Source organism: Dipodomys spectabilis, unplaced genomic scaffold (assembly GCF_019054845.1).
Source record: "Dipodomys spectabilis isolate Male_0828 unplaced genomic scaffold, ASM1905484v1 ptg000003l, whole genome shotgun sequence".
Taxonomy (NCBI): Eukaryota; Metazoa; Chordata; class Mammalia; order Rodentia; family Heteromyidae; genus Dipodomys; species Dipodomys spectabilis.
Genome location: NW_024870680.1, coordinates 2004395 through 2031384, shown reverse-complemented (window position 1 = coordinate 2031384; position 26990 = coordinate 2004395). Strand labels below are relative to the sequence as shown.

The window sequence follows — 26990 nt, the reverse complement described above, 5'->3', positions numbered from 1 at the left end:
CACTGTGAAATACCCTTGAGAGATCCCAAGACCCACTCAAACCTGTATTGTTACTATTTCTCTCATTGTTACTACTCATCAGCAAAGGTCAAAAGGGTCAACCAATATTCTCAAATGCAGGGTTCACACCATAAGAAATAATTTACTAAGATTAAGATTTTTTCTTTTCTTTTTGCTGGGTGCTTTTGGCTCATGCCTATAATCCTAGAAGACTGAGATATGAGGAACAAAATTTGAATCTAGCCTGAACAGGAAAGTCCCAGAGACTCTTACTGACCATCCAAAAGTCAGAAGGGAAGAGTGCCAGCCTTAGGACTATGTCCATGTCCTAACTCAATAAAAAGAATTCTATAGCCTTTGGCTTATTGAGTATCTACTTATGACTATGGGGTTCATTAAGCATTATCTGAGTGTATACATTGCCATAAAGGTTAATACATTTCTGTTTACTAATTGAAATGTTCTCAAATGTTTTCTACCTTAAAGAAGCACACCTATAGTGCAAGACAGTGAATCAAAGTGCGAGACCCACTGGTAGAAATAATATTAAGCACAGGCAGAAATTTTATCAATATATCACGTGAACTTTCATGAACATCTCTAAAAAAGTTTAATAACAATTGATGCATTTTTGTAATTTACATGATTTTAAAATGAGTTTTGTGCTTTGATATAGGTTTTACAAAAGCATAACATCAGTTTGAATTACAAACGATCAGTAAAATCCACCACTTAGCAGCTTACCCATCACTCATAAAAATGTTGTTTGAGTCAGTATGTGGAGAAACAAAGGCCAGTGGCTGATGGGAAAGACCACAAAAATCAGAGAAGTTTTAATATCAAAGACACAGATCTTCACAATGGTCAATTAGCCAACTTCTGAAGTTGCTGTCACAGAAGTCTCGACCATGTGAAGTCCCCTCAGTGTTGTCTGGGTATCTGGGAGCTGTCCATGTTTCTGGGAGCTGTCTGGATATCTGGGAGCTGTCTGGGTGTCTGGGAGCTGTTTGGGTGTCTGGGAGGTGCCTGGATGTCTGGAAGCTGTCTAGGTGGCTGGGGCATGACTGGAGCTGAGCACTAGGCTGCAGTGCTACAGCTTGGGGATGGGCGTGGCGGCCACAGCGATGCTCTCGATGGCACACTCGTCCCTTCCTCGGAGGATCCGGAAGTAGCCGTCCTCCCCCCAGGCCGAGCCCCAGCTGTTCTTTATGGTCCAGTATTCTAGCCCTGTTTCTGGCTCAGTGCCATAGCCCACCAGCAGCACAGCATGATTGGTGAGCTCGAAGGGGTTGAAGGGGTCGCGGAGGCCGGTGTGCTGGTAGATGCCGTGGTGGTAATGCAAGAAGTCATCGTAGACTTCGAAGGCTACTGCCACGGGCCCATGGTGGACCAGCTCCAGCTTCATCAGGGCCTCGTTGCATCCCCCGTAGAAGCCTCCCACATAGTGGTACTCAGAGGAGAAGTAGCGGAAGCAGTCCTTCTTCAGCTTGCAAGGTGAGTCTGTGCCTGTGTAGGGAAAGCAGGCCTCTTCCACCACTCCCAAATCCTGGGCGTACTTCCCTGCAATGAGGTAGGGGAACCCTCCTTCACAGCCTGAGGAGGAACAGCATGCAAGGTTACTTACTGCCCAGGTATCAGATAAAGGCACAGCAGAAACTGTGCTATGCCTTACTTTTGCCTCTCTATTCCATCATTCATTCGTTCGCTTATTTTTACTGACATCAGATATCACTTATCATAGCAATTACTAATAGAAATTTGCATTTCCATAATGAAATTTCACTATGTTCAATTTTTTAAAATTATCAACCCTCATGTTAATGTCGCTTATTAACATAAAGTAGAGCACAAGGCTTCTCAATATATATTTTACTACATACATAGAAGATGGTGACATTAGTAATCAGGTCCCTTCTGGGAACCCTGAGGGTTGAGAAAATCAATCTTGGCACACCTTCACATGGTCAGATTGGCAAGAATTGCCTGTTCTATAGTTTACCTACAAGTCACCAATTCACATCAAGCAGAGTGAGTGCAAAATATTTATAATTCAGGTAAAATTCCATTATAAAAATTACTTTTGTGTCTTCAAGTGAATTATAATGGATTATATAGAATTAATAGTTTGTGGCCTTGTCAAGTTCTCCTTATTTATGACACAAGACTGCCAGCTGTTTGTTATGTTAGAAAACACAGAGATAGCCCTGGCAGAGAATGTGCAGAACCGTAGTGTCAAACCTGTCGGCTGCTTAGACTACTGCAAAATGAACAGCTTTTTAAAAAATCTTAAATGTAATAGCTCTTCCTACAGTGGCTTAAAAAAATGACAGCAAAAGCGAGTCTGGAGGAAGACAGAAGAGAAGAAGCTGGGGCTAAATAAGCTCTCAAGTAGAAACCAGTTTTAGTGTTCCAGTGAAAAATCCAAGGCTAGAGAGTCACACCCAGTGTGCCATCATAGTACAGAGTTTGGTCAGAGAGGAAAAATTCAGGCAGCTTGGTTAAGGAGACAGATTCAAGCACTCTCTGGTGCTGCCAGACAGAACCTAGGACAAAGGTTCCAGGGGCAGTGTGCAAGAGGATTCTACTTACCACTAGCAAGAACTGACACGGAGTGGAAATCTTCATTCTGATGACCACAGACAGTAGTAGACCATGAATGGCCCAGAAACCAAGAGAAAGGCATGAGTTCCACACAGATATCCTCACTCCTTTTCACAGAGCAGTGGTGGGAAGGTAGCCCCTCCTCCACCACTGGAGAAGAACAACTTTGATACTGACAAAGACTAGGCCAGAGCAGCTAGCCCATAATTCAGGCCTTGGAAGAAGACAATAGGAGCCATTCAACACGTCAAAGGAAGCTGATTTGCAGGGCTCAGCTCCACCCCAGGGGAAAGTTGCCCTTCCCAGGCAGAGGCTGTACCACCAGTGGAGAAGTGACTTTCTTCACTGAGTAAACAGAGCCAGAAGCTGTCCCACCCCCCTGTAGCACAGGCAGCAGACCCAGCTGAAGGAGGGTAAAAGAAAAACAATTGGAAACTCAGTAAACTTAATCCTGAGAATGCTCCCAGCTGGGCTGTGTGAGTGTCTCAGGAACTAGCCACTCAGGGAAAAGCTACTGATTGCTGACAGGCCTCAACCCCACCCACAACCTAGCCCCATCATAGCAACTCCAAGATAGAGGAAACAGCCATTTCCCTCTTTTGTGATACTCTGAACAGATCTCCCTCCTATTGAACTAAACTCTGAGGAAGGTCATAAAGTCCCTGGTAAGGCAGAGCTTCTATTTGCCTGCTAAAAAAAAATGATTTAAGAAACCAAACAAGCTTTAGGCAAACCAGACACCACAAGCACAAACCAGAGACTCCATCAAGAGACTGGTTATGGCACAGGGAGACACAAGGTCCCTCTTCTGCAAAAAAAATCACAGAACCCTGTTTTCTTCCTAATTTTTTTTTTGGGGTCCGGTTGTGGGGCCTGAACCCTAGGCCTGGGTGTTGTCCCTCAGCTCTTCGGCTCAAGGCTAATGCTCTACCACTTGAGCCACAGCGCCACTTCCAGCTTTTTTCTTTTTGCTTATGTGGTGCTGAGGAATTGAACTCAGGGCCTCACGCATGCAAGGCAAGCACTCTACCACTGAGCCACCTTCCCAGCCCTCTTCCTAATTTTTTAAAATCTTAAAAAATTGTTTTCTACTTTTTTCATCATTTTTATTTTAGGTTTTTTTTTTTTTTCAATTCTTTTTCCCTTTTGGTCCTTTCTGTTTTTTGGGTTTTTTTTTTTTGCTATATTTAATTGCTGTTCTGTTCACCCTCAGATATAAACCCATCTTCAATTACTAGACCTTATCTTTCATTGTGTGCATACTTACTTCAGATATCAATTACTCAATTCACAAATGCTAAGCCTTACTCCCTTAATTATAGTGTTATTTCTTTATACTTCTACAATTTTTAAGTGTTTCATTTAAAATTTTTTTTTATCATTTTTCTTTTTTTTCTTTATCTCTCTTCTTCTATCCTTTTCCTCTCTCTGAATTTAGGTATTTGTTATATTCCCTTTCTCCCTTTCCCTCCCTACATTCCTCTAATCTTATTTTCTCCTCACAATTCTCCCTAAATGAATTAATTTCTGGTCTGCTGACTCCTTTGATTTTCTTTTTTTTTTTTATTTTATTTTATTTTATTTGAAAACATACTGTACAGAGGGGTTACAATTACATGGGCAGGAAAATGCATACATTTCTTACCAAGCATTGCAGCCTCCTCCTTTGTTTACCCTTCACCTCCCTTCCCAGCCTTCCCCCTCCTCCCCTCCTTTGATTTTCTTAGTCCACTGATCCCTAGTTGTTTGTTGTTGAACTAGATTGTATTTGTTAAAATAGATTGTACATGTACTTAGAGCTCTGGTTGATGTTTGCCTTAAAACAATGTTCTAGCACATAATTGGTTTTGCTTTCATACCCAAATGGGTAGAACAAGCTGGAGAAACACAAGAAAAATGGCAAGTCCAGGTATCTCAACTCCCACTCATGATATTCACACATCAGAACAGTTAGTGAATAATGCAGAGAATTCCCAAAATGCTCTACAAACACAACTAGTTAGTGAACATGGTGAATGAAAAGACTGAAAACCTGCAAAGGACTCTGTGTGAGTGTGATAGGGAATTGCATGAGTGTGATGAGGCAAACCAAAGATTAATACAGGAATTTCACAAGCATGAGGAGGCTAATCAAAGATTAATAGAGGAACTGTGTGAGAAACGGGATGAGAATAGAGGCATTCATGGAATCTACAAACAGAAAGTTGGAGGAATCCATGAAATCCACAAAGGGAATGCTGAATAAAGCCCACAGAAGGAAAAGAGTCCAATGAAACTATAACTAATCAACTAAGGGATTTGAGAATGAAAATGAAAACCAAATTAAGGAGGTAAATAAGTCCATACAAGATCTAAAACTAAGCTCTAACAAAATTTGAAGCCTTCAAATTAGAAGGAAAGGAAATAAAAAACAAAGTAGAAAGTCTTGACAGGTTAGACTATTCAGAAGATCGAACCTCTGGGATTTAAGACAGCCTAGATATTATAGAGAAAGAACAGAAAAGTATTCAAGACAAATCCAAGAAATATAATAGATCTGTTCAACATTTAGAAAACACCATCAGATGGCCCAATTTAAGGCTAGTAGGTGTAGAGGAGTCCTAGTGAAAGAAGTAGAAGGTCTAGGAAATTTATTTAACAGGATCCTAGCAGAGAACTTCCCAAACATGCAAAGAGATTCAGATATGAGAAGCCATTCAGATACAAGAAGTCTTTAAAACCCCCAAAAGACCAGACCAGAACTGGACATCCCTCCATCATGTTCTAATCCACACAGGATCAATAGAAACCAAGGAAAGGATCCTTAAAGCTGTCCGGGAGAAAAGATCAATCACCTATAAAGGGAAACCAATCAGAGTAACTTCAGACTTCTCAGCAGAGACCACTAGAGCAAGAAGAGGCTGGAATGAAGTATGCCACACCCTAAAGACAAAGAAATATCAACCAAGAATACTGTACCCACCTAAACTCTCCTTCATAATGGAAGGACAAATATAAACCTTCCACAGTAAAGAAAAATTGAAACAGTGTATCACCACCAAACCAGCCATACAAAAGATACTTGATGTCCTACACATAGAACACCACCAAGAACACCATAAAGGCCAAGAAACATCCCCCAAAGAGAGAATCCAAAAATCATAGGAAGAACCCAGTTGGCACAGCCCCCAAGAAAGTGGATAACATGGCAGGAACTGCCAAATACCTCTCAATCCTAACTCTCAATATTAATGGATTTGACTCTCCAATTAAGCGACATAGATTGTCTAGTTGGATTAAAAAGCAAGATCCTTCGATCTGCTGCCTTGAGGAGTCACACTTTGCCCACAAAAACAAACATATTCTGAAAGTGAAAGGCTGGAATAAAATCTAACAAGCAAATGGCCCCCATAAATAGGCAGGAGTTGCAATCCTAATATAAATAGACTTCAAATTAAAATTAGTGAGAAGAGATTTTTTTAAAAAGGTCATTACATACAAATTAAGGGATCTCTCCTTCCAGAGGATATTACAATTTTAAATATCTATTCACCAAATAACAAAGCACCCAAATTTATCCAGGAAATAATACTTTCCCTAAAATGTCACATAGATCCAAAGACATTAATTGTTGGGGACTTTAGCACACCACTATCCCTGCTGGATAGATCAACCTGACAAAAAAAAAAAAAAATCAACCAAGGAATCTCAGATCGAAACAACTGCATAGATCAACTAGACTTAAAAGACATCAACTGAATATTTCAATCAGAATACATGTTCTCAGCAGCACATGGAACATTCTCGAAAATAGACCACATTTTAGGTTACAAAACAAATTTGTCCAGATTCAGAAACACTGAAGTTATGCCCTGCATTCTCCTCAGACTACAAGCGAACAAAATTAGAATTCAATACCAAAGGCCAGCAAAGAAAATTCTGTAGCTCACTGAGGTTGAACAACACATTGTTGAACCAGCAGTGGGTCATGGAAGAGATTAGAAAGGAAATACAAATGTTCATGATATTTAACAAATTACCAACTCCTCAAATTACCAACTGCAAAAGTAGTACACAGAGGCAAGCTTATAACTTAGATGTTTATAGATGTTGATATAGGAACCTACACCAACAATTGGAGAGATGTGAAACCAAGAATTTAACGAGGCACCTGAAGCTCCTTGTAAAAGAGCAACAAGCTAAATTCCAATCCAAGATATGGAAACAAATAATTAAATCAGAATTAAATGTATTAGAGTCCAAAAAAAAAACATAGAATCAACAAAACAAAGAGTTGGTTTTTTGAAAAAATTGGCAAACTTGACAGACCCTTAGCAAATCTTATCAAAAAAAGAAGAGAATACACCCAAATAAACAAATTCAGAGGTGAGAATGAAAATATCACCACAGAAACAACCAAGATTCAGAACATTTTAAGGGAATACTTCTCAAACCTTTATGCTAATAAGTTTGAGAATCTGGAAGAAATGGATGAATTTCTAGAAAATATTGACATGCCCAAACTAAACCAAAATTATTTAAACCAACTTAACCTACATCAAGCATTGAAATAGAAACAGCAATAAGAGACCTCCCATCCAAGAAAAGCCCAAGACAGAATGGATTTACAGCAGAATTCTAGAATACTCCTCTCCAACTCTTCAATGAAATTGAAAGCGAAAGTTCACTATAAAACTCTTTCTATGAAGCCATCGTAACTCTCATCCCAAATTCAGGCAAGGACTCATCCAAGAAGGAGAACTATAGATCCATTTCTTTGATGAACATCAATGCTAAAACTTCTCAAGAAAATTTTGGCCAATTGACCTCAACAACTCATCAAAGAAATCATACACCATTATCAAACAGGATTCACTTCAGGGATGCAAAGCTGGTTCAATAGATGCAAACCAATCAATATAATTCATCACATCAACAAGAACATGGATAAGAACCACATGATTAATTCAACAGATGCAGGAAAAGCATTTCACAAGGTCCAACATCCCTTTATGATGAAAGCTCTGGAAAAACTAGGAAGTCCATGGAACATTTCTCAATAAAATAAAGGCTGTGTATGACAAACCTACAGCCAGGATTACACTTAATGCAGAAAAGCTAAAGCCATTTCCTCTAAACTCAGAAATGAGACAAGGATGTCCACTCTCTCCAATTCTCTTCAATTTAGAATTAGAATGCCTAGCTAGAGCAATAAGACAAGATACAAACATAAAGGGGATCCAAATATGAAAAGATGGAGTAAAACTCTCCCTCTTTGCAGATGACATGGTCTTGTATTTAAAGAACACCATGGACTCCACTCCCAAGTTACTTGAGCGGATCAGAAAGTTTGGCAAAGTAGCAGAGTATAAAATTAACCCTCAAAAATCAATAGCTTTTCTGAATGCCAATACTGAGAAGATCACAACTGAAATCAGGAAAGCAATTCTTTTTGTAATAGCCCCACAAAAAATAAAATACCTAAGAGTTAAATAAAGAAGTGAAGGACCTCTATGATGAAAACTTTAAAAACCTGAAAAGAGAAATTAATGCAGAACTAAGGAAGTGGAAAAACCTCTCATGCTCCTGGATTGGGAAGAATAACATCGTGAAAATGGCAATACTGCCAAAGGCTATCTACAAATTCAATGTGATACCTATCAATATCCCAACCTCATTCTTCAACAGTGAAATAGAAGCAGCAATCCAAAAATTCATATGGAACAATAAAAGACCCTGAATAGCAAAAACAAGCCTTAAGAGAAAGAACAGTGCTGGAGGAATATCAATACCAAATTTCAAACTCTACTACAAAGCCATAGTAATCAAAACAGCTTGATACTGGCACAAGAACAAACCTGAGGACCATGGAATAGAACTGAAGACCCAGAAAGGAACCCACAGACCTATAGCTACCTAACCTTTGATAAGGAAGCTTAAAGAATAGAATGAAAGAAAGATAGCCTCTTCAGTAAACGGTGCTGGCAAAATTGGTTAAACAACTGTAGAAAACTAAAGCTAGATCCTTCTATATCACCCTGCACTTGAATCAACTCCAAATAGATCAAAGACCTCAAAATAAATGCAGACACATTACAGGAAGGAATAGGAGAAGCTCTAGGGCTCCTTGGCACAGGCTGAAATTTTCTTAATAAAGACCCAGAAATACAAAAAATCAAAGAAAGGTTGGACAAATGGGATTGCATGAAACTGCAGAGCTTCTGCATGGCAAAGGACACAGCTAGCAAGATCAATAGAAAGCCCACGGATGGGTTGAAGATCTGGGCCTCATATCTAAAATATATTTAGAACCCAAAAAATTAAATCCCTCAACAACAAATCCTTAAAGTGACAACTGTCCAATTCATAAGTGGACTAAAGACTTAAAGGGAGACTTCTCTGAAGAAGAAATAAGAATGGCCAAAAGACACATGAAGAAATGCTCAACTTCTCTAGCCATAAAAGAAACGCAAATCAAAACAACATTGAGATCCACCTCACCCATTTAGAACGGCTATAATCAACAGATGCTGGAGGGGATATGGCCAAAAGGGAATCCTACTGCATTGTTGGTAAGAGTATAAACTTGTTCAACCACTCTGGAAATCATTATGGAGGTTCCTCAAAAGACTCCACATAGTGCTCCCCTATGACCTAGCAATCCCACTGTTGGACATTTACCCAAACGATCACAAACAAGGCCATACTAAAGCTACCAGCACAATTATGTTTATCACAGCATTATTCACCATAGCTAAGATATGGAACCAACCCAGGTGCCCCTCAGTAGATGAATGGATCAAGAAAATGTGATATACATAATAGAATTCTATGCCTCCATCAGAAAGAATGACATCACTTCATTTGGTAGGAAATGGAAAGACCTGGAAAAAATTATGTTAAGTGAAGTAATCCAGGCCCAAAGAAACATAGATCCATGGTTTCACTTATCTGCAATAACTAGTATATGTCCAGGACAAGCAGAAAAGGCCAAAAGCTATGCACATATGACCATATAAGATGATGCTAAGCCAAATGAACTCCAAGATAGGGACACAAGAGGTTTTATCTTTCTTACTGTTGTTTTTAATGCACTGTGTGATATTTTTGGTTCTTTTGCATGTTTTCCCCCAGGGTATAACCCCTATTTTCACTGTATTGATCCTGGTACCCTGCATCTTGTATATACATTTTTCTATTTAGGGGAGGGGAAGGGAAACAACAAAATGCTGAAATAAGGATATAGGTTAACCCACTGTAACAATGATATGTACAAGACACTATGTTGAAAATGTACTTTACAGCTTCGGAGTGGGATGGAAGGAGAAGTTTGGGAAGTGGAGAAGGAAGGGATAGTAGGGGGAAAACAAAGGCGGAGGTAACAATGTTCGATAGGAAGTGCACTCAATACCTTACTCATGTAACTATAACCCCTTTGTACAGTATCTTTACAATAAAATATTTAAAAAAATATTTTTAAAAAACCTACAGCAAAAGTTTTTTTTTTGAGTCATTAATTTATTTTTTATGCCACCACAGTGGCTTCAACTCAGGGCTTTGCTCTCTTCCTTAGCTTTTTCATCTCAAGGCTGGTGCTCTCCTACTTGAGACATACCTCTGCTTCTGGCATTTTTTTTCTGGTTATCTGGACATAGAAGTTTCAGATTTATCTGTCCAGATTCACTTTGAAACCACGATTCTCAGATCTCAGCCTCCTGAGTAGCTAGGATTACAGGTGTGACCCACTAGCACCTAGTCATCTGTTTCCATTATTTTTTATATGCCAGTCCTGGAATTATTCTTACTTTAACTGTCACTTTACTCTCTTATCTGTTTGTTCCCTAGCTAACTATCCTCTACTATCATCTTGTCTGACATATTTACTTAGCACCTAATATGAAGATAACTATGGCACAGTTGTTAAGTCAGTATATTTGAAGCCTTAGAAGGTTTAAATCAAAAGCTGTGTAAGGTCTGGGTGCTGGTGGCTCATGCCTGAAATCCTAGCTATTTGGGAGGCTTACAATGGAAAAATCACAGTACGATGACAGCCTAGGCAGAATACCAATGGGCACAGTGATGCTGTCATTCCTAGCTATCTAGGAGGCTATAATTAGGAAGATCACAATTCCTGGCTAGCCCAGGTGAAATGGACACAGTGGGGCATGCTTGTCATCCCAGTGATGGAAGGACTAATCTAGGGTAGTTGTGGCTCTGATGAGCACTCTAGTGGTAAGTGAGTCCCATCTCAAAAACAACCAGAAAAAAACAGTAATCAAGTAATCAAGTAATCGATTGAGCACTGCCTAACAAATGAGATGCTTTAGTTCAAACCACAAAAATTCAAAAATCAGACAAACAAAGCAGTGTTAAGAATTTAACTTATCTAGCTGGGCACTAGTGACTCATGCCTGTAATCCTAGCTACTCAGGAGGCTGAGATCTGAGGATCACAGTTCAAAGCCAGCCCAGGCAATAAAGTCCGTGAGACTCTTATCTCCAATAAACCACTCAGAAAACTGGAAGTGGTGCTGTGGCTCAAGTGGTAGAGTGCTGGCCTTGAGCTGAATTGCTGAGGGATAGCATCCAGGCCCAGAGTTCAGACCCCATGACTGAGACACAGACACAGACACACACAAACACACACAGACACACACATAGACACAAATTTTTTTTTTTTTTTTTTTGGGGGGGGTCCGGTCGTGGGGCCTGAACTCTGGGCCTGGGTGCTGTCCCTCAGCTCTTCAGCTCAAGGCTAGCACTCTACCATTTGAGCCACAGTGCCACTTCCAGCTTTTTTCTTTTTGCTTATGTGGTGCTGAGGAATCGAACTCAGGGCCTCAGGCATGCAAGACAAGCGCTCTACCACTGAGCCACCTTCCCAGCCCCCAAATTTTTTAAAAAAGAGAATTTAACTTATCTGTATCTTTCTTATCTGTTAAGTATGTCTGGTCAACTATATTCCTCAGGGGTTAAATTAATTATGTAATACAAAAGCACAAAATCAATATCGTCACTGTCAAAGAGCCAGAGAAAACCCTGGCTGTTTCTCAGGCAAGTTTTCCATGTCAATTTTATGCCAAAATGTACTCCCTTCTTCTCCTACAGTACTCAGGTTCTGAGATATTTCTGTAACCCAATACCTATTCATCACTATGCTTCTGCTTATAATCATTTTAACTGTCCAGTAACAAAACAGTTGTAGCTCTGTTTGAATTCTGTGATTTGCCTGAATCTGTTGTAGTTGGGCTTCCTACATATATGACACAGGGCCTGTTCTGAGTGCCAAATGCTACAACTCTCTCAGAAACAAAACAGAATTAGTACAGTTTAACAGGAGTTAAGTTTTGGAATGAGACCATAGTTGGAACTGAAATATCAATGAATAGAAAAGCTATGTAACCTTCATAATGTTATACCACTTCTTTGTGCTTGTGTCCTCCTGTGAGTAGCAATGGTTACTCTTTCTCAGTATTGGGCACACTGTTAGGTAAAGTGTATAAATGATAGTGTTCAGTGCATAGGGAACTATCCACTCTGCTGGTGGATGGAGGAAATACCACAAGAGTCACCCATTAATGAGTAGGGGGGCCGCATGTCATGAGGTTTTTTGACTATAGATGTTCTGCTTCTACTATGCCATCTTTGTGCCTTTGCCGACAACAGCTAAGACTATTCACAGTAGATAAAGCCTGAAATAACACTTACCTTGAGCATACTGGCTACAAGATACAATCTCCTGGGGACTCAAGATTGGAGTCTGAGAATTATTGGTTAATATACGAATTCTTGCTTCAAGCATACCCATGGAGGCAAAAGAGTAGCAGCTTCCACAAGATCCTGTACATAAAAAAGAATAAATATATCCATATCTATACATTATATAATCCAACAGACATGTGATATGTCATGAATAATGCAAAACCTGGTTGAATGTGATACATTAATATTGTAGTGTCTAACACATCTGAATTGTTGTTTCTAAAGATACCGCATCTGAAATTCTGTTGAACTATTCATCTCTACAATATTCTAAGCCATCAGACCAAAAGAAAACTATACAATGCGTTCTAATTACTTCTAATGGAGTCATCCCTCCTAACCTCCAAATTCACATTTAAAGCCCAACCCTCAAAAGGGAGGCATGAGCTGGTGTGAATGGCTTTTGGGAGTTAACAAATCATAAGGGTAGAGTCACCATGAATGGGATTAGTGCACTTATTAAAAAAACTCCAGAGCTGGGAAGGTGGTTGGTAGAGTGCTTGCCTCTCATGCATGAAGACCTGGGTTTGATTCCTCAGCACCACATAAGCAGAAAAAGACAGAAGTGGTGCTATGGCTCAAGTGATAGAGTGCTAGCCTTGAACTAAAGAGCTGAGGGACAGTGCCCAGGCTCAGAGTTCAGGTACCATGATTGAAAAAAAAAAAAAGACTCCAGATCAGTATCCTATCTATTCTACTGTGTGGGGTTATAGTAAAAAGAACCCGTCTGAGAACTAAGAGGGGCATGACCAGAAAATGAACCTGGTGCCATCTTGATCTTGGATTTTCTAACCAATGTATTTGGAGCAATGACAAATAAATTCCTGTCACTTATGAGTTCCCCAGGGTGTTACATTTTGATACAGCAGCAGCCTAAGCAGAATAAGACAAGAAGTATCTTCCAAAGCACAGTCGGTGTATCTACCCTGTTGAACTTAACCTGAGTAGAGGAGACAAAACACAATAATGCCCAGGAAAGAGGAAGGACTGAGTATAACAAATAAATATGGTATTTAAGGTAGGTAACAGGAAGATGTGAGTCAGAGGAAGATGATAACAGCTAAATGAAAAAGGGAGAAGAGAAAAGAGAACCACCTTAATTCCTGAATGCTCTTCCAAGGACCAAAGACATTTCCTTAAGAAGCATCTTTTAGGAGTGCAGTTGCCATTTGAAGAAAAGAAAAAAATATGTTGTATTATAGTTTATATGAACAATTTTATTCTTCCATGTTTTTCTCCAAATTGTATGGGTAAAAATATTTTAAAAAAAAATCAGAAAACACTAAGAGATATGTAACAAAACTAGAATTTCCTTGCTACAGTTTTAGAAGGAAATACACATTATCTCTATTATTAGACACTCTCTTTCATCATGCTGAGATACACATTTTTCAAAGCCAAGATAAATTCACAATTACTATGCCACTCAATTTATTAATACATTATTTTACAAACTATTGGAATGGTAAGCACAACCTTATTAGGAGTGTAAAATAAGATTCATTAACAGTCAAATTATATAATTTAAGTAACTCGTGCATAAAGTTAAGTATCTTTAGTAAATCTGAAGTTGAGAATTTAGTAACTATCTTCGTGACAGAGAAAGTGCTCCAAAGTTTTGTAATTTCAAAATATTACCAGGGGTGTTTTTCTTTTTCCATCAGCAAAGAAAAGCTAGGACACTGGTCAATATCTAATACTCTAAACACTGTTCACAGTATTATCATCAGTGTCCTAAAAGTAAGTCACACATTTTCTTTAGCCTAGTACCTGGAACAGTACAGAGACTTAATGAGGGTTGGTAGGAAGAATGAGCCAAGGATGAACACGTAGATACATATTTATACTCAGAACATAAAACAACTTCCAAAGAAACCATCTTTACTAACTTAGCTACAGGAGAATGTAGAACCTAAGGACCTAGTATGATCCTACTTTAAAACAAAACAAAAAAATAAGAAGTGAATCTGGTCTATCTAGAGTTCTATAATAACCAAATTTCCACAATCTCAAAGAGATAACATAAAGGACACATTTGTGGAATAAAATCAGGATTCTATTCTTCCCTGTTCTCTGGTTCTGCCATTCATTAGTTGTGTCACTGCTGGCATTTTCATTTTAGTTTGTAAGACGGACTGGGTGGAGACAACATTTTAAGGTCCTTGCCTTTCTGTCCTAATAAATATCATTTAAAAACTAGACTTTAAGCAACAAGCAAAGACTATATTTCCTAATTAATGTGACCCCAGAGAGACATTCTTCCTTTCTCTTGAAGAGAATAAGTAAAAGACCTCATAGCAAGAGAATAAGAAGGCCCATTTTACTCAGTTTCATAGTTTTTCTTCTTTCTCAAAATAAATCTAGCAGGAAGGCTTATTCATAAAAGCTGGAATTTTTTTTGTTTGTTTGTTTTTCTATGCAAGTCCAGGGGCTTGAACAACTCAGAGCCTGGGCTCTGAGTCTGAACTTTTGTGCTCAAAGCTAACATCTGAACCATAGTTCAACATTAGCTTTTTGATGATTAAACAGAGATAAGAGTCCCACAGACTTTCCTCTTCTTATTGGATTCAAACCAAGATTCTTGCTGTTCTTACATGCAAACGTACAACCTCATTTGTCTTCCCAATATTTTTTTCCTCTTAAAACTCAATTTTCTGTCTGAACACAGAAAAGTGGTAAAATCACTTAAGAGTTGTAATTCTGGAGATCTTGGTTCTATAGACCACTGGTGCTAACTTTTAAAATTAGCAGAAATTTCCAAGTTTCTTTCTAATCTATAGTACACACACACACACACACACACACAAACACATGGTAGTAAGAGGGGAAAAAAAACACTTAATCAGAGCTTTCTGCTTTGAAATTGCCATTTATCTATACAAATTGAATTTATAGCTTTCAAAGAATAGGGAGTATTGGAGACAAGAATAGCCAATGTCCAAGAATTAGGCTTTTGAAACACTAATTTCTTTCCCCAAAATTATTACCACATATCAACTGTCAGTCATTTTGGGGGAGAAGAGAGCAGAAATAAACCTTACATTCCTTGCCCTAAGGAATTTCAAAGTACTTCATGAAAGCTGATTTAGTACCTACCATCAGGTATCTCTTTTTTGGGGGGGACGTGGGGGTCATGAGGCTTGAACTCTGGGCCTGGGCACTGTCCTGAACTCTTTAGCTCAAGGTGAGTGCTCTATTACTTGAGCCACAGCGCCACTTCCTCAGATATCTTATATAAAGTAGATTAAAAGGTCCTTATACTGCTTTAGGAATTTACTAGAATAAAAATCTAATGATTTGAGTTCCAGAGTATAATGGCAGGTTAAAAGCTTCTACAGTATGACTCTGGGAATAGAAGATCCATAAGACTGAAGTTCAAGGGAGAATCTTCTAGTCTTTGTCCACTGCACAAAACAGCAAGCAGAGGAAGCTCAGAGCCCTCTGTTCAAACCCTAGTATTGCAGATAGATAGATAGATAGATAGATAGCACCATAGAATGAGTTTAATAGCCATCTACCAAAACTTCCATCCAAGAGCTACAGAATACATATTCCCAGTGGACTGTGGCTATTTCTCAAAAAAAAAAAAAAACATACTAAAGCAAGTTGCAAAAAAAAAAAGTAAAATAATTTCTGTTATATGGTTTTTAGAATATGAAAATTCAGTAGAAAAAGAGATTATAGAAACTACATAATTGAATAATAATATGGTTTTAAATTATCAATGTACATCATTAAAGAGATTATATCTGAAATTTAAAATTTCCTAGATACAAATGAAAACATAAATTATCAGAATCTTTGGGATACAACTAAGGCAGTTCTAAGAAAAAAATCAAGAAAAAAGTAGAGGAAATAAATTTGACTTATCATTTGGCTATTTTTAGCTACTTGGAACGCTTATTGAGAAGAACACCGAAGCAATGCTTCCCACTAGAAAATCCATCCTGAATGCAAACAGGAGTAAGAACCCAGAGGCCACATACTTTTCATTTCTTTCTTTTCTGTACATCTTTCCTAAAGTAGATCTATCTTGTATCTATACACTTTAAACCATTCCAGAGTCTTGAATGTGTAACAAATGTGTAAATAGTTCTGAGTATGTTAATAAAAATTTGTGACTTTTTTTTTTCTTTTTCCTTTTCCTTTTTTTCTTTACCTTGGTTTCGAACAGGGCTAACAAAATTGACACCATGAACATTTCTCCAGTCCCAAGATTCAGGCAAATGTGAAACCTTCTCTTGTATTTCAGCAGTCAATGGTGCAGGTTTGGGCCTAGGATGGAAACATATATGTAACATCAACATGTAGTCTATCCTTTGAGGATTGTTTTCTAACCCCTCCTTTCATGAATTAAATAACAAATCTAACTAGGATCTAGATTCATACCAAAGAGCACTTACATTTCAGGGTATCATTATACAATGTGCCAAATTTGATTGTGTGAACTCTTCCTATCATCAAATAATCTACATGATTCTTTAATATACTAACTAGTAAACACACTACAATTAGTTATATATTCAATCTTTTATTTTAGAACATTTATCTCAGTTGTCAATATTCTATCATCAGTATAAATGTGTTTCAATGAATATCATTAGACACAGGAACTTAATATAATTCAAAGCCTGTATCTCAGTCATAAGCAACTTGCTAGCTGGGTGCCATTCAGCAAAGAATTTTATTTCTATTAAAATGGGCACAATCATACTTACTTCAAAGGGTAGTTGTACATATTCAGTGTGATGATGATGTTGATGTTGATGATGTAATACTGGCTAACAAGTTCCTGTCTCCAAGTCCTGAATAAATGGCAGCTCATGATAACTACCACTATCATAAATTCTATATAAAATGTTGTGGTAATCTACATAAGTAGTAATCTGGTACAATACAGGCATTTAAATACTAACTTTCATCTTTCTACCACCCTTTAAGGTAGAATATTTCACCACCAATACTCACAGACTAAAAAGAAAAATAAAATCAGTATCAATAGAAAGAGTCAAAGTTTAGTAATATTCAAGTGAAGAAATAGAAAATGGAGTTGGAGGGACACCAAAGTAGAAATTAAATATTTTAAAGATATTACACATTAATGTTTTGAGTCTAGATTCGTGCATGCGTGCGTAAGTAAGAGTGTCATGGACTTTCTTGTCAGGGCTGCCTTCAAACATGATACTCAGATTTCAGCTTCTTGAGTATCTAGGATTACAGACATGAGTCACCAGGGCCAGCTGGACTCATAGACTTTAGAGACTATGGAAAAAAATTCCGGACTCAAGAGAGATGTGATTCAAGCAGTTTTAGACTCCATAAACCTTACATTAGGCTTCTATTACATCACTGAATTTTTACAACAGAGCTAATTTATATATAAAAACGCTACAGGAAATCTAGTAGCTTCAGCATTTCCTCCTTCATTTGACTCTCTCTCTTTATCTTAAACTTTCTAGTACTTTAGTAGGAAAAGCAGCTCTTTGTAAAGTTAGCCATTCTTGGACACATCCAATTGTCTAAGCACAGCAAGTTCCTCAGAAATCCTGCACATGACACGTGGCAAAGTCTGAGGCTTAAGTCTTTTGGACAATCTAACAGCATCTCTCTACCTCACCTCCTGCCCCTCCCACATGCTCCTTCCCAGGACTCTTTAGCAGTCCTCAACTTCCTATCTCACGAACACACACTAGATATTCACTTAAGTGAATCTAATAAGGAGATAATGTTAAGCTTACTTACCCAATTTTGATTTTAAAAAACAAACACAAAAAAACTCTTAGAATACACTTTGAGCACTACTCTGGAAGATTCTTTTGAAAAAGGGGCAAAGTTATGAGAGGATGTTGCCATGCAACAGGCACTCAGAAACAGACTTCCCTAAAAAGCACTGACTACTCACTACTCATACAGGCCCTCAAGGGAATGAAAATCAGGATAAAATCCTAGCACCTCTGCATTCATTTTGCATCTGTCTCCTCTGCCTTTAAGCTTCAGGTAAGACTCCTGCTTTCCTCCGCACATAGATATTTTCCAAAAACCAGTGATATCTAAGCTATCTCAATACTGCTCAAGCCTGATGGCTCCAAGATAAGAGTAGCAAAGGTGTGTTACTGTCAGCCTGTCGAATGTCTTGTCCTAGATCTCTCCAAAGGTGCCTGAAAGTCTCCAGTCATTGGGCTAAACCTACAGTCACTTTGGAATCCAAAATGATAGAGCCTCATAGACAGATGGCTCCATGATTAGATTACCCTCAAGTAGGAGCCATCCTTTCATGGGAACAAGATTGCCTTCACAAATAATAAAGACCTCTCCAGAGCCACCTTGAAGAACTAGAACTGAAATAATGATTACCTATACCCTACCTGGACTAACACTGATAATTAAGGACACAGACCTCTTGTACCTGCCTCATTCTTCTCTACAGTACCTACAGCTCATGTCAGCACTTACTGAATCCATTTATCTGTTCTTTCCGATATGGCCAACAACCACTAAAGATCCTTTTTCTGCCCTCCACCATTACGTGTCACTCTGACATATTGGAAAGGGTGACTGAGGCAGAATTTTCCCCCCTAAATTCCAATGAAAACATTCCATATAGTTACCTAATTGAAAAATGCACTGCCTTAAGAATTTCAGCCTTCAAATGAAAAGGTTAGTGATGCATCATCGTTACTTAAGTAATAAAAAATTTGAACCACTGATTTTGTAGGTAATTAATCATTATATTCTGTGAGAATTGAATAATACGTCAATGTACTAAAAGAAAATAATCTACCTACATAATTGACTAATTCCCATAAGCTCCCCATTGGTTTCAAGTTCTTTTTCCTTGAATCAAATTATCAATTTCTCCTGAAGAAGCCTCCCAGGGAGATCCTTGGCCCCATGTTAAATGACAGGGACCACAAATGCTTTGTAAATCCTGATACAGTTTTGAAATGAGATGTTAAAAGATTATATAAATCCCTGGCTGGATAAACTGAAAGTGCTATAACTTAATTTCCTGAAGGTGGGAAATGGAGGTATAATGATAAATAAGGATTTTCTTTAAATGTTTCACTGAGATCTTCAGATTAATATAGGTGGTTAATTTGTGAGTAATTATTGACAAGTTGGAGGTCATGTGATGGAGGAGAGGCATAAATTAAGGTAAAATGAAAAGAAACTTTTTCAAGAATTCTGTGACTTCCCCTCAATGGATGAAAAGATCATGAAAATGTGGTAAAAATACACAATGATATTTTACCCATCCATTTCAAAGAATGATTCTGTACTGTAGGTAAAGAAATAGAAAGACCTGGAAAAATTATGTGAAGTGAAGTAAGTCAGGCCCAGGGAAACAAATGATGCATGATTTTCCTTATATGTAGAAGTTAGACTTAGATTACAAACTTTTAAGTAAATTTGTTGGGTGGCATACAAGTGTTCACAAATGTATTAACTGAAATATGGCAGATTTAAGGGTAAGTTCAAAAAGTATAATGCTTAGAAAGGCAAAATCAAAGTTCAACAAAATAAATACCAGGAAGTGGAAGTGGGTAATAGGGGGAGGCAAGATTAAGGGGGAAAAGGTAGAGGAATGAAGAGGGAAGAATGTTGTCACTAATTCAATGTATGTCTTACAAAATTAAGAAGAATGAGGGAAGAGGTAGGAAAGAGAAGGACAGGAGAAAATTTTGAAAGGGCACTGATCAAGATGCATTGTATTCAGAAACTGATTTGTTAAACGGCAATTTCTTTCTACAAATAGTTAAAGACTGAAAAAAAAAGAACTACAGGGAGGCTTAGGAGAAACTCTAGAGCTCCTGGGCACAGATCAAAACTTCTTAAAAAAAGATCTAGAAACACAACAAACCAAAGAAAGACTTGGTAAGTGGGACTGAATCAACCCCAAAAGTTTCTGCACAGCAAAGAATACAGCTACCAAGCTAAAAGAAAGGCCACAGAATGGAAGAAGATTTTTTACTAGACAAGGGCCTAGTATCCAGAATATACTTAGAGCTCAAAAAATTAAGCCCTCAAAGAAAAAACCACCTCATTAATAAATGGACTAAGGACTTAAAGAGAGTTTTCTCAGAAGAAGAAATAAAAATGGCCAATAGACACAGAAAGAGATGCTCAACATCTCTGGCCACAAAGGAAATGCAAATCAAAATAACACTGTGATTTTACCTTATCCCAGTAAGAATGGCCATTATAAAAAAAAGAAACAATAACAAATGCTGGTGAGGATAAGGCCAACAGGGAACTCCTTTACACACTGTTCAACCACTCTGGAAAGCAGTATGGAGGTTTCTCAAAACACTAAACATAGAACTATGCTGTGATCTAGCAATCCCACTGCTGGGCATCTATCTAACAGAACATAAACAAATCTACAGCAAAACCACCAGCACAATCATGTTCGTTACAGCACTATTCACCATAACCAATGGACAAATGGATTAAAAAATGTGACATATTTGTGTATATGTATATATATGAACATATATATATATATATATATGTGCATTTTACCATCCATTACAAAGAATGATATAGAACCATTCATAAGGAAATGGAAAGACTTGGAAAGATTTACATTAAGTGAGGTAAGCCAGACCCAGAAAAACAAAGATTGCACAGTTTCTCTCATCAGAGGTAGATAGAATGTGCCTATAAATCTGTTACGTAAACACCCTGGGTGATATACAAGCAGTTACAAATGAATTAAATGAATTAAAACAGATGCGATGGAGAGCTTAAATAGTATAATTTTTTAGAAAGACTAAGTCAAAGCCCAACAAAATTAGCACCAAGAAATGGGCACAAGCAAGGGGAAGGGCTGGGGCCAATGGAAAAGGAGTAGACAATGAAGCGGGGAGGGGGAAATGAGTCAAGAATTCATGGTATATACCACAAAATTGAGACATGTAAAAGAAGGGGTGGGTCAAAGGGGGAAAGGGGATGACAGATCAAGATGCATTGTATTCATATACTGCTTGATTAAGTGACACCTCTTAAAGAAAATAATACCTACTTAAAGATAACAAAAAATAATAAGAGAAACATTATAGAAAATTAAAATTAAAAAAGAAATTTATACATGGACAAAAAGCATGTGTGTCATATTGTCTGAAAGCAGGTCAAGGCCATAAATACAATAATGGCCTTAATTAGATTGCTTGGGATACCAGGATGAATTTTTTCCCCTAGAGAGCTGGTGCAGGAAAAGAAATTGTAAGTATTCCAAAGAATGTCAAAAATGATGACAAGAAGCAGAAGACACAGGAAGAAAGAGCTAGGAGGCAAGAGGCTCCTAGCTCTCATTCATGCAAAAGAGAGACTATGAAATCCTAATCCAGAAAATGGAAGGGGAACAAAATAAACATCAGACAGTATGAAAGCAAACATCCAATACTGGACTTAAAAAACAAATGAATGAATGTATGAATACAAACAGAAGATGAAAAAAAGACAACATAAGGAGTGTAAATTGGAAATCACACATGGCAGTAACACATCTACATCTTGTACTTAGGAAGCCATGGCAGGAAGATCTGGAGTTCAAGGGAAGCGTGAGCTGTGTATAAACATTGTCTAAAACAAAACTAAACCAAGGCTAAATCTGGCAATAATGATGGGTGATGCAGGGGTTAGCTGGAAGAAAGATTGGCACTCAAAATCATTTTTTGTAGTAATAAACAGATATATTCTATTACCTTGGAATTCTGTGATTGTGGCCACCACTTCTCCTAATCAGATCTCTCAGGCTCAGAGTCTCATATTCCATGTATGCTGTTGCAGTCCACGACTTCTGAATGGCATTGATAGTTTCCACGAAGTTGTGGTTGTATTTGTAGAGCCTATTAAAATAACTGCCAGCAATATGAGATAATATTAGATATAGTATCGCCTGATAAAAATAGATTCTATTAAAATAGACCCTCATGCTCTGTATCCAAGGAGAAGTTGCAAAAGTCTTTCAGGGATACAACTGGTCATGTGTATGAAGAGCTTAAATTGTAATGTCTCCTGTTCATGTGTCTAACAATATTCAGTAAAATACTTTTATACCAGTGATAGGATATAGACTACTTAAATAAATGTTCTAAAGTAAGGGACTAATTAAATCAATAATGGTGGTTTCTTTCCTAGACAGTTTGTGTGTGTGTGTGTGTGTGTGTGTGTGTGTGCGCGAGCGCACGCACGCACACATGCACACACATGCGCTGATGGGTGCTTGAATTCAGAGCCTCTCTAACTTACTGGGCTTTTTCCACTCAAGGGTGGCACTCTACTGCTGGAGCCACAACTCTACTTTCAGTTTTCTGCTGGTTAATTGGAGATAAGAGTCTCATACACTCTTATGCCCAGGCTGGCTTTGAACTGTGATCCTCTGATCTCAGCCTCTCGATTAGCTAAGATTACAGGCATGTCCCACCTAGTGCTCAGCTATAATATTTTCAAGATGCTACCAATGTTCCTTCCTGCTAACTGAAAAATATAAAGCAGAGGCTCCTTTATTAAATTAATTAATCATTAATTCTTTAAAAACAGAAAAAAAATTTAAATTGTAGTGAAATACTTTAGACTTTTTTCTATTGAGGAGAGACACTTTGTCACTGATTGCAACTATTTGAGAAGCATAGCTTGCTCTACTTGTCTGGCTTAATCCTTACATCAAGAAAAACTGCATATGCTGATATGTGCATTACCATAAAGACAAGATGCCATCATAGGTCTTAGACACTATTATTTTTGGTGTTTTAAGATTGCAGGAGATTAAAAAATAATGTACTTTACTGTAGAATAACATCATTACAAGCTGAAAGAAATCTTGAAGGCAATTTAGGCCTAAATACTCATTTTATGGTGATGCAACATATAGAAGCTTCTTCACTAAATGAGATAATATTTTTGAAATGCAAATAAGGCCTCTTAGTATTATCTCATCCCAAATAGTAAGGTGAACCATGAAGAGCTTAGCATAAAACTTGCTGCTAAAGCAAGAAAACAAACAAAGCTACTTAGAGATCAACTCAAAATGGAGTACTTAGAGTTAAAACAGGATTAATCCTTTAGACTTGTCTCCTTTACTTCTTGTCTGCAGTGACTCATTGACTGTGTTTCTTGGACTTTCCATGATTTCCCCAAATAAGTAACACAGAAAAGGTAAAGAGAGTTGTTTGTATGAGATCCTTACAATAGACTGTTTGGGGCTGAATTTTGTTAGCACAAAATTTGTACTGGTAGCCCACACTTATAATCCAAGCTATTCAGGAAGCATAGATCTAGAGATTGAGGTTTAAAGCCAGCCAGGGTAGGAAAGTCCATGAAACTTTTGTCTCCAATTAGCCACTAGAAAGGTAAAAGTGGAAGGTGGTTCAAGTGGCAGAGCTCCATTCTTGAACTGGAACAAAAAGAGCTAAGGGACAGTGTTCCAGCCCTAGTTCTCTGTCTCTGTCTGTCTGTCTGTCTCTCTCTCTTTCTTTCTCTTTTCTCTTTCTCTTTATCTCTCTCTCTTTCTCTTTATCTCCCTTTCTCTCTCTCTCTCTCACACACACACATGCACACACACACACACACACACACAATTTGTGCACTGAAATCATAACCCACAGTCTTTCAACACCCTATGTTAAGGTAGGACAGTTTCAAGCTAATTATGTTAAATTAGAGTTGTCATCACTGGTGTCCTCAGAGACTAGTGCAGGACCCAGTCAAAGAAGGATAAGTGAGAACACCTGGTAAGGTAAAGCTAGTCAGTTACAAAAGAAGGTAAAGCTTCAGGAGAAACCTGATACCACTTTCATCATGGACTTGGATCCTCACCTGTCCATGGAACTGTACTATCACAACCAGAGTAAACTGGGTACACAGATGTGGAAAATCTTGATTTCACTAACTTATTATCTTGTTTCAAATGTGTTCAGTTTGTATTCCTTGCACTTCCACACACTATTATACAACTGCCCAATAAAATGATTTTATTGACTACTAATTTGTAATTCTGTAGTATTATATACAATGCATTTTTGTGTGTGTCAGTAATAGGACTTCAACTCAGGGCCTCCCACTCTTGTTTGGCTTTTTTGCTCAAGGCTATTACTCTATTATTTGATCCACAGCTCTACTTCTAGCTTTCTGCTGGTTAATTGGAGATGACAATTTCATGAACTTTTATGTCCAAGCTAAGTTTCTAAACACAATCCTCAGATCTCAGTCTTCCAAATAGATAGCATTACAGGCATGAGCCACCAGTGTCTAGCTCATATAATGGATTTTTTTAAAGCTATCATTAGTTCATTAGTTTTCAAATTTTTTTAAGGGGGAAATTGCTTTCTCTATTAATTCTATCAGTTGATTTTTTTTTATTCAGTGAAGTTTATATAACCATAGCTTACATTTCTAAGCCAACTAAATTGTATGGAATTAAAATACATTTTCAAGATTAAGTATGCATATATACTCACACATCCCATAAAACAAAAATAAAAACAAAATATAGGGGGTTCACTTGAAACTCACTTTTCCTGAGGCCTTGAAAAGTGGGCCATATTCATGTTCACATTCTTAGATGTGCTTTCTACTTTCTTCCCAGTGAAACAGGCCCAATTCCGGCCCAGGACATCATGCACCCATCCGACCATTGTTTCATGGCAATAACTGGTCACCTTTTTGCCCTTGACTTCATACTGCAATCAAAGAAGAAACAGAAATTGAAACACAAATTCAGTCTATGTTTGGCACTCAGATCTGATTCTCATTTACCATAAAGATACCTTTTATTATCCTTTGGCAATCAAACAAAAACTTTACCCAGGAAGTTTACATTTTGAGAATTATTCCTGAAAACAAAAAGAATCAGACTTTTCTATGGTTACAATCATAAGCCACTGAAGACAATGTACAGAACCAAACACTTGTGGAAAGAAAAGGAACAAGCTCAGATTTTTAGAACATGAGCCATATGCAAGGCATTTTACAAAAGTTACTTCATTTAATTCTCATATTGTAAAGAATTAACAATAACACATTTACCAAATAGATGTTAGTCTCAGAGAGAGTAAATGACTCCCAAAGCCACAGAGCTGCTAGGTCAGAAAGATACTTCCCCTCAGTCAGTCTGATGACACATTTCCACTCAGGAAAAGCTCACATCATGAAACCTGAAGAAAAATGGCAAACATTTTTTTCATAACTACACGAAGTCCTCTTTTTCTGTCAGTATTATGATTTATTAGGGTATAATAATTAAGTGTGGTCTAAGATCAAGATTGTCTCTATTTCACTACTACAGCATTTTGCATATTTAAATGGTAACACTAAAAATTTTGTATGAAATCACAGACCCAGGATTAGAACTCAGACACATTCTGGTTCTTGTGTAACCTGTCTTCTCATTAAGGAGTGGCACATAACCAGGAATGATAGCAGAGAGGATGGCAGGCAGAAAGAAAAGAAATGACATATGCGCGTTAGTGAAGATTTTTAGAATGGCTAGACAGCAAATACTGTTTAGGCTCTTCAAGACATCAATATGTCTGACATCAATTCGACAAAAACAGTGAGTTGGCTTTGGCTCTGAGGGCTACTCACAGTGGACCACGATCTAATCTAGTAGATGTTAATTTTCCTGTTTACAGACCTTGGCAAGCTTATTATTACAATTTTTTAAATGGGCCACACAGCTAACATTTAAGTCTTGCAGACAGGAAGGTATGTCTCAACTACTCAGCTATGCCACTGCAATTTAGAAAGTACACAGAGAATATATATGTGAATGAGGTAGGTCAGATGCTAATAATACTTTTTTGCAAAACAGTCCCATCCTTTGCCAACTTCTAGTTTAGAAAATGTGCCAGCAACAATGACCTGTAGAATCTCATCAGACATGTTTCACCACAGTAAGCTGATACTCTGTGTGTACCACATTGCTAGGTAATGGTGTTAGGTTTGAGGTATTAAATGCATTTCCATGTGATTATTCTCAATTTACAAATATTCTTGCCAGGATGTATCATAAGTCTGGGGATATCTATAACGAGTTATGTAAAACGTCTATGTTGTAGATCAGAAATGGGTACATATTGGTAATCTTAAGCAATGCAAGCTAAAATCCCTAAATTTCAATAATGTCTTTCTCTTTGGTATTGGGTTCTATTCACCTGCTCTTCTGCTGTACATTGGTAAGATGGGTTAGGTAAGGACAGACCAAAGTTTCCTCACCCTTACTGTTATATGGAACATGGTGTGACAATGTTTTAAAAGTTAAGATTTATTTTATGAAAATCATTTCTCTCACACAGATACACACAAAAATATATCTACAGGAAGATACAACACAATTATTATTACAGGTAGGTAAATTCTATTAAACAAAAAGTAATTTCATAACATTTGCATTCTTATTACATTCTAGAGGAAAAGGGTAAGCAAACTATGTCTAGAGAGAACTGCTTGTTTCTGTACCTATAGTTTATTGTAGTAGTTTAACAGTTTCACATCTTCCATTCACAGCTGAATTGGTGTTAATATAGGCCAAGAGACCCAGATCTAGTTTTAGTCTTGTACATATGGATGGGTATCCAGTTCCTAGCACCATTTGTTGAAGGGACTATCTGTTCTCCAATGTATGTTTTGGCACCTTTCTTTTTTTTT

At 37.6% G+C, this 26990-nt stretch overlaps 1 protein-coding gene across 2 annotated transcripts in view; it reads right to left on the bottom strand.

Annotated features, from left to right (window-relative positions):
• Positions 1 to 586: 586 nt before the first annotated feature.
• Ctsc (cathepsin C) overlaps positions 587 to 26990 on the bottom strand; it is a 52605-nt gene continuing 26201 nt past the window's right edge. The window contains exons 3-7 of one of the 2 annotated variants that reach the window (XM_042687848.1): positions 24858 to 25024; positions 22049 to 22192; positions 16501 to 16616; positions 12288 to 12419; positions 587 to 1593 (exon numbers count right to left, since the gene is read on the bottom strand). In XM_042687848.1, the coding sequence (XP_042543782.1) occupies positions 1091 to 1593; positions 12288 to 12419; positions 16501 to 16616; positions 22049 to 22192; positions 24858 to 25024 (1062 nt within the window). In that variant the 3' untranslated portion in view covers positions 587 to 1090. Of the gene's footprint in view, positions 1594 to 12287; positions 12420 to 16500; positions 16617 to 22048; positions 22205 to 24857; positions 25025 to 26990 lie in introns of both variants that reach the window. The other variant, XM_042687843.1, reaches the window with a different exon arrangement.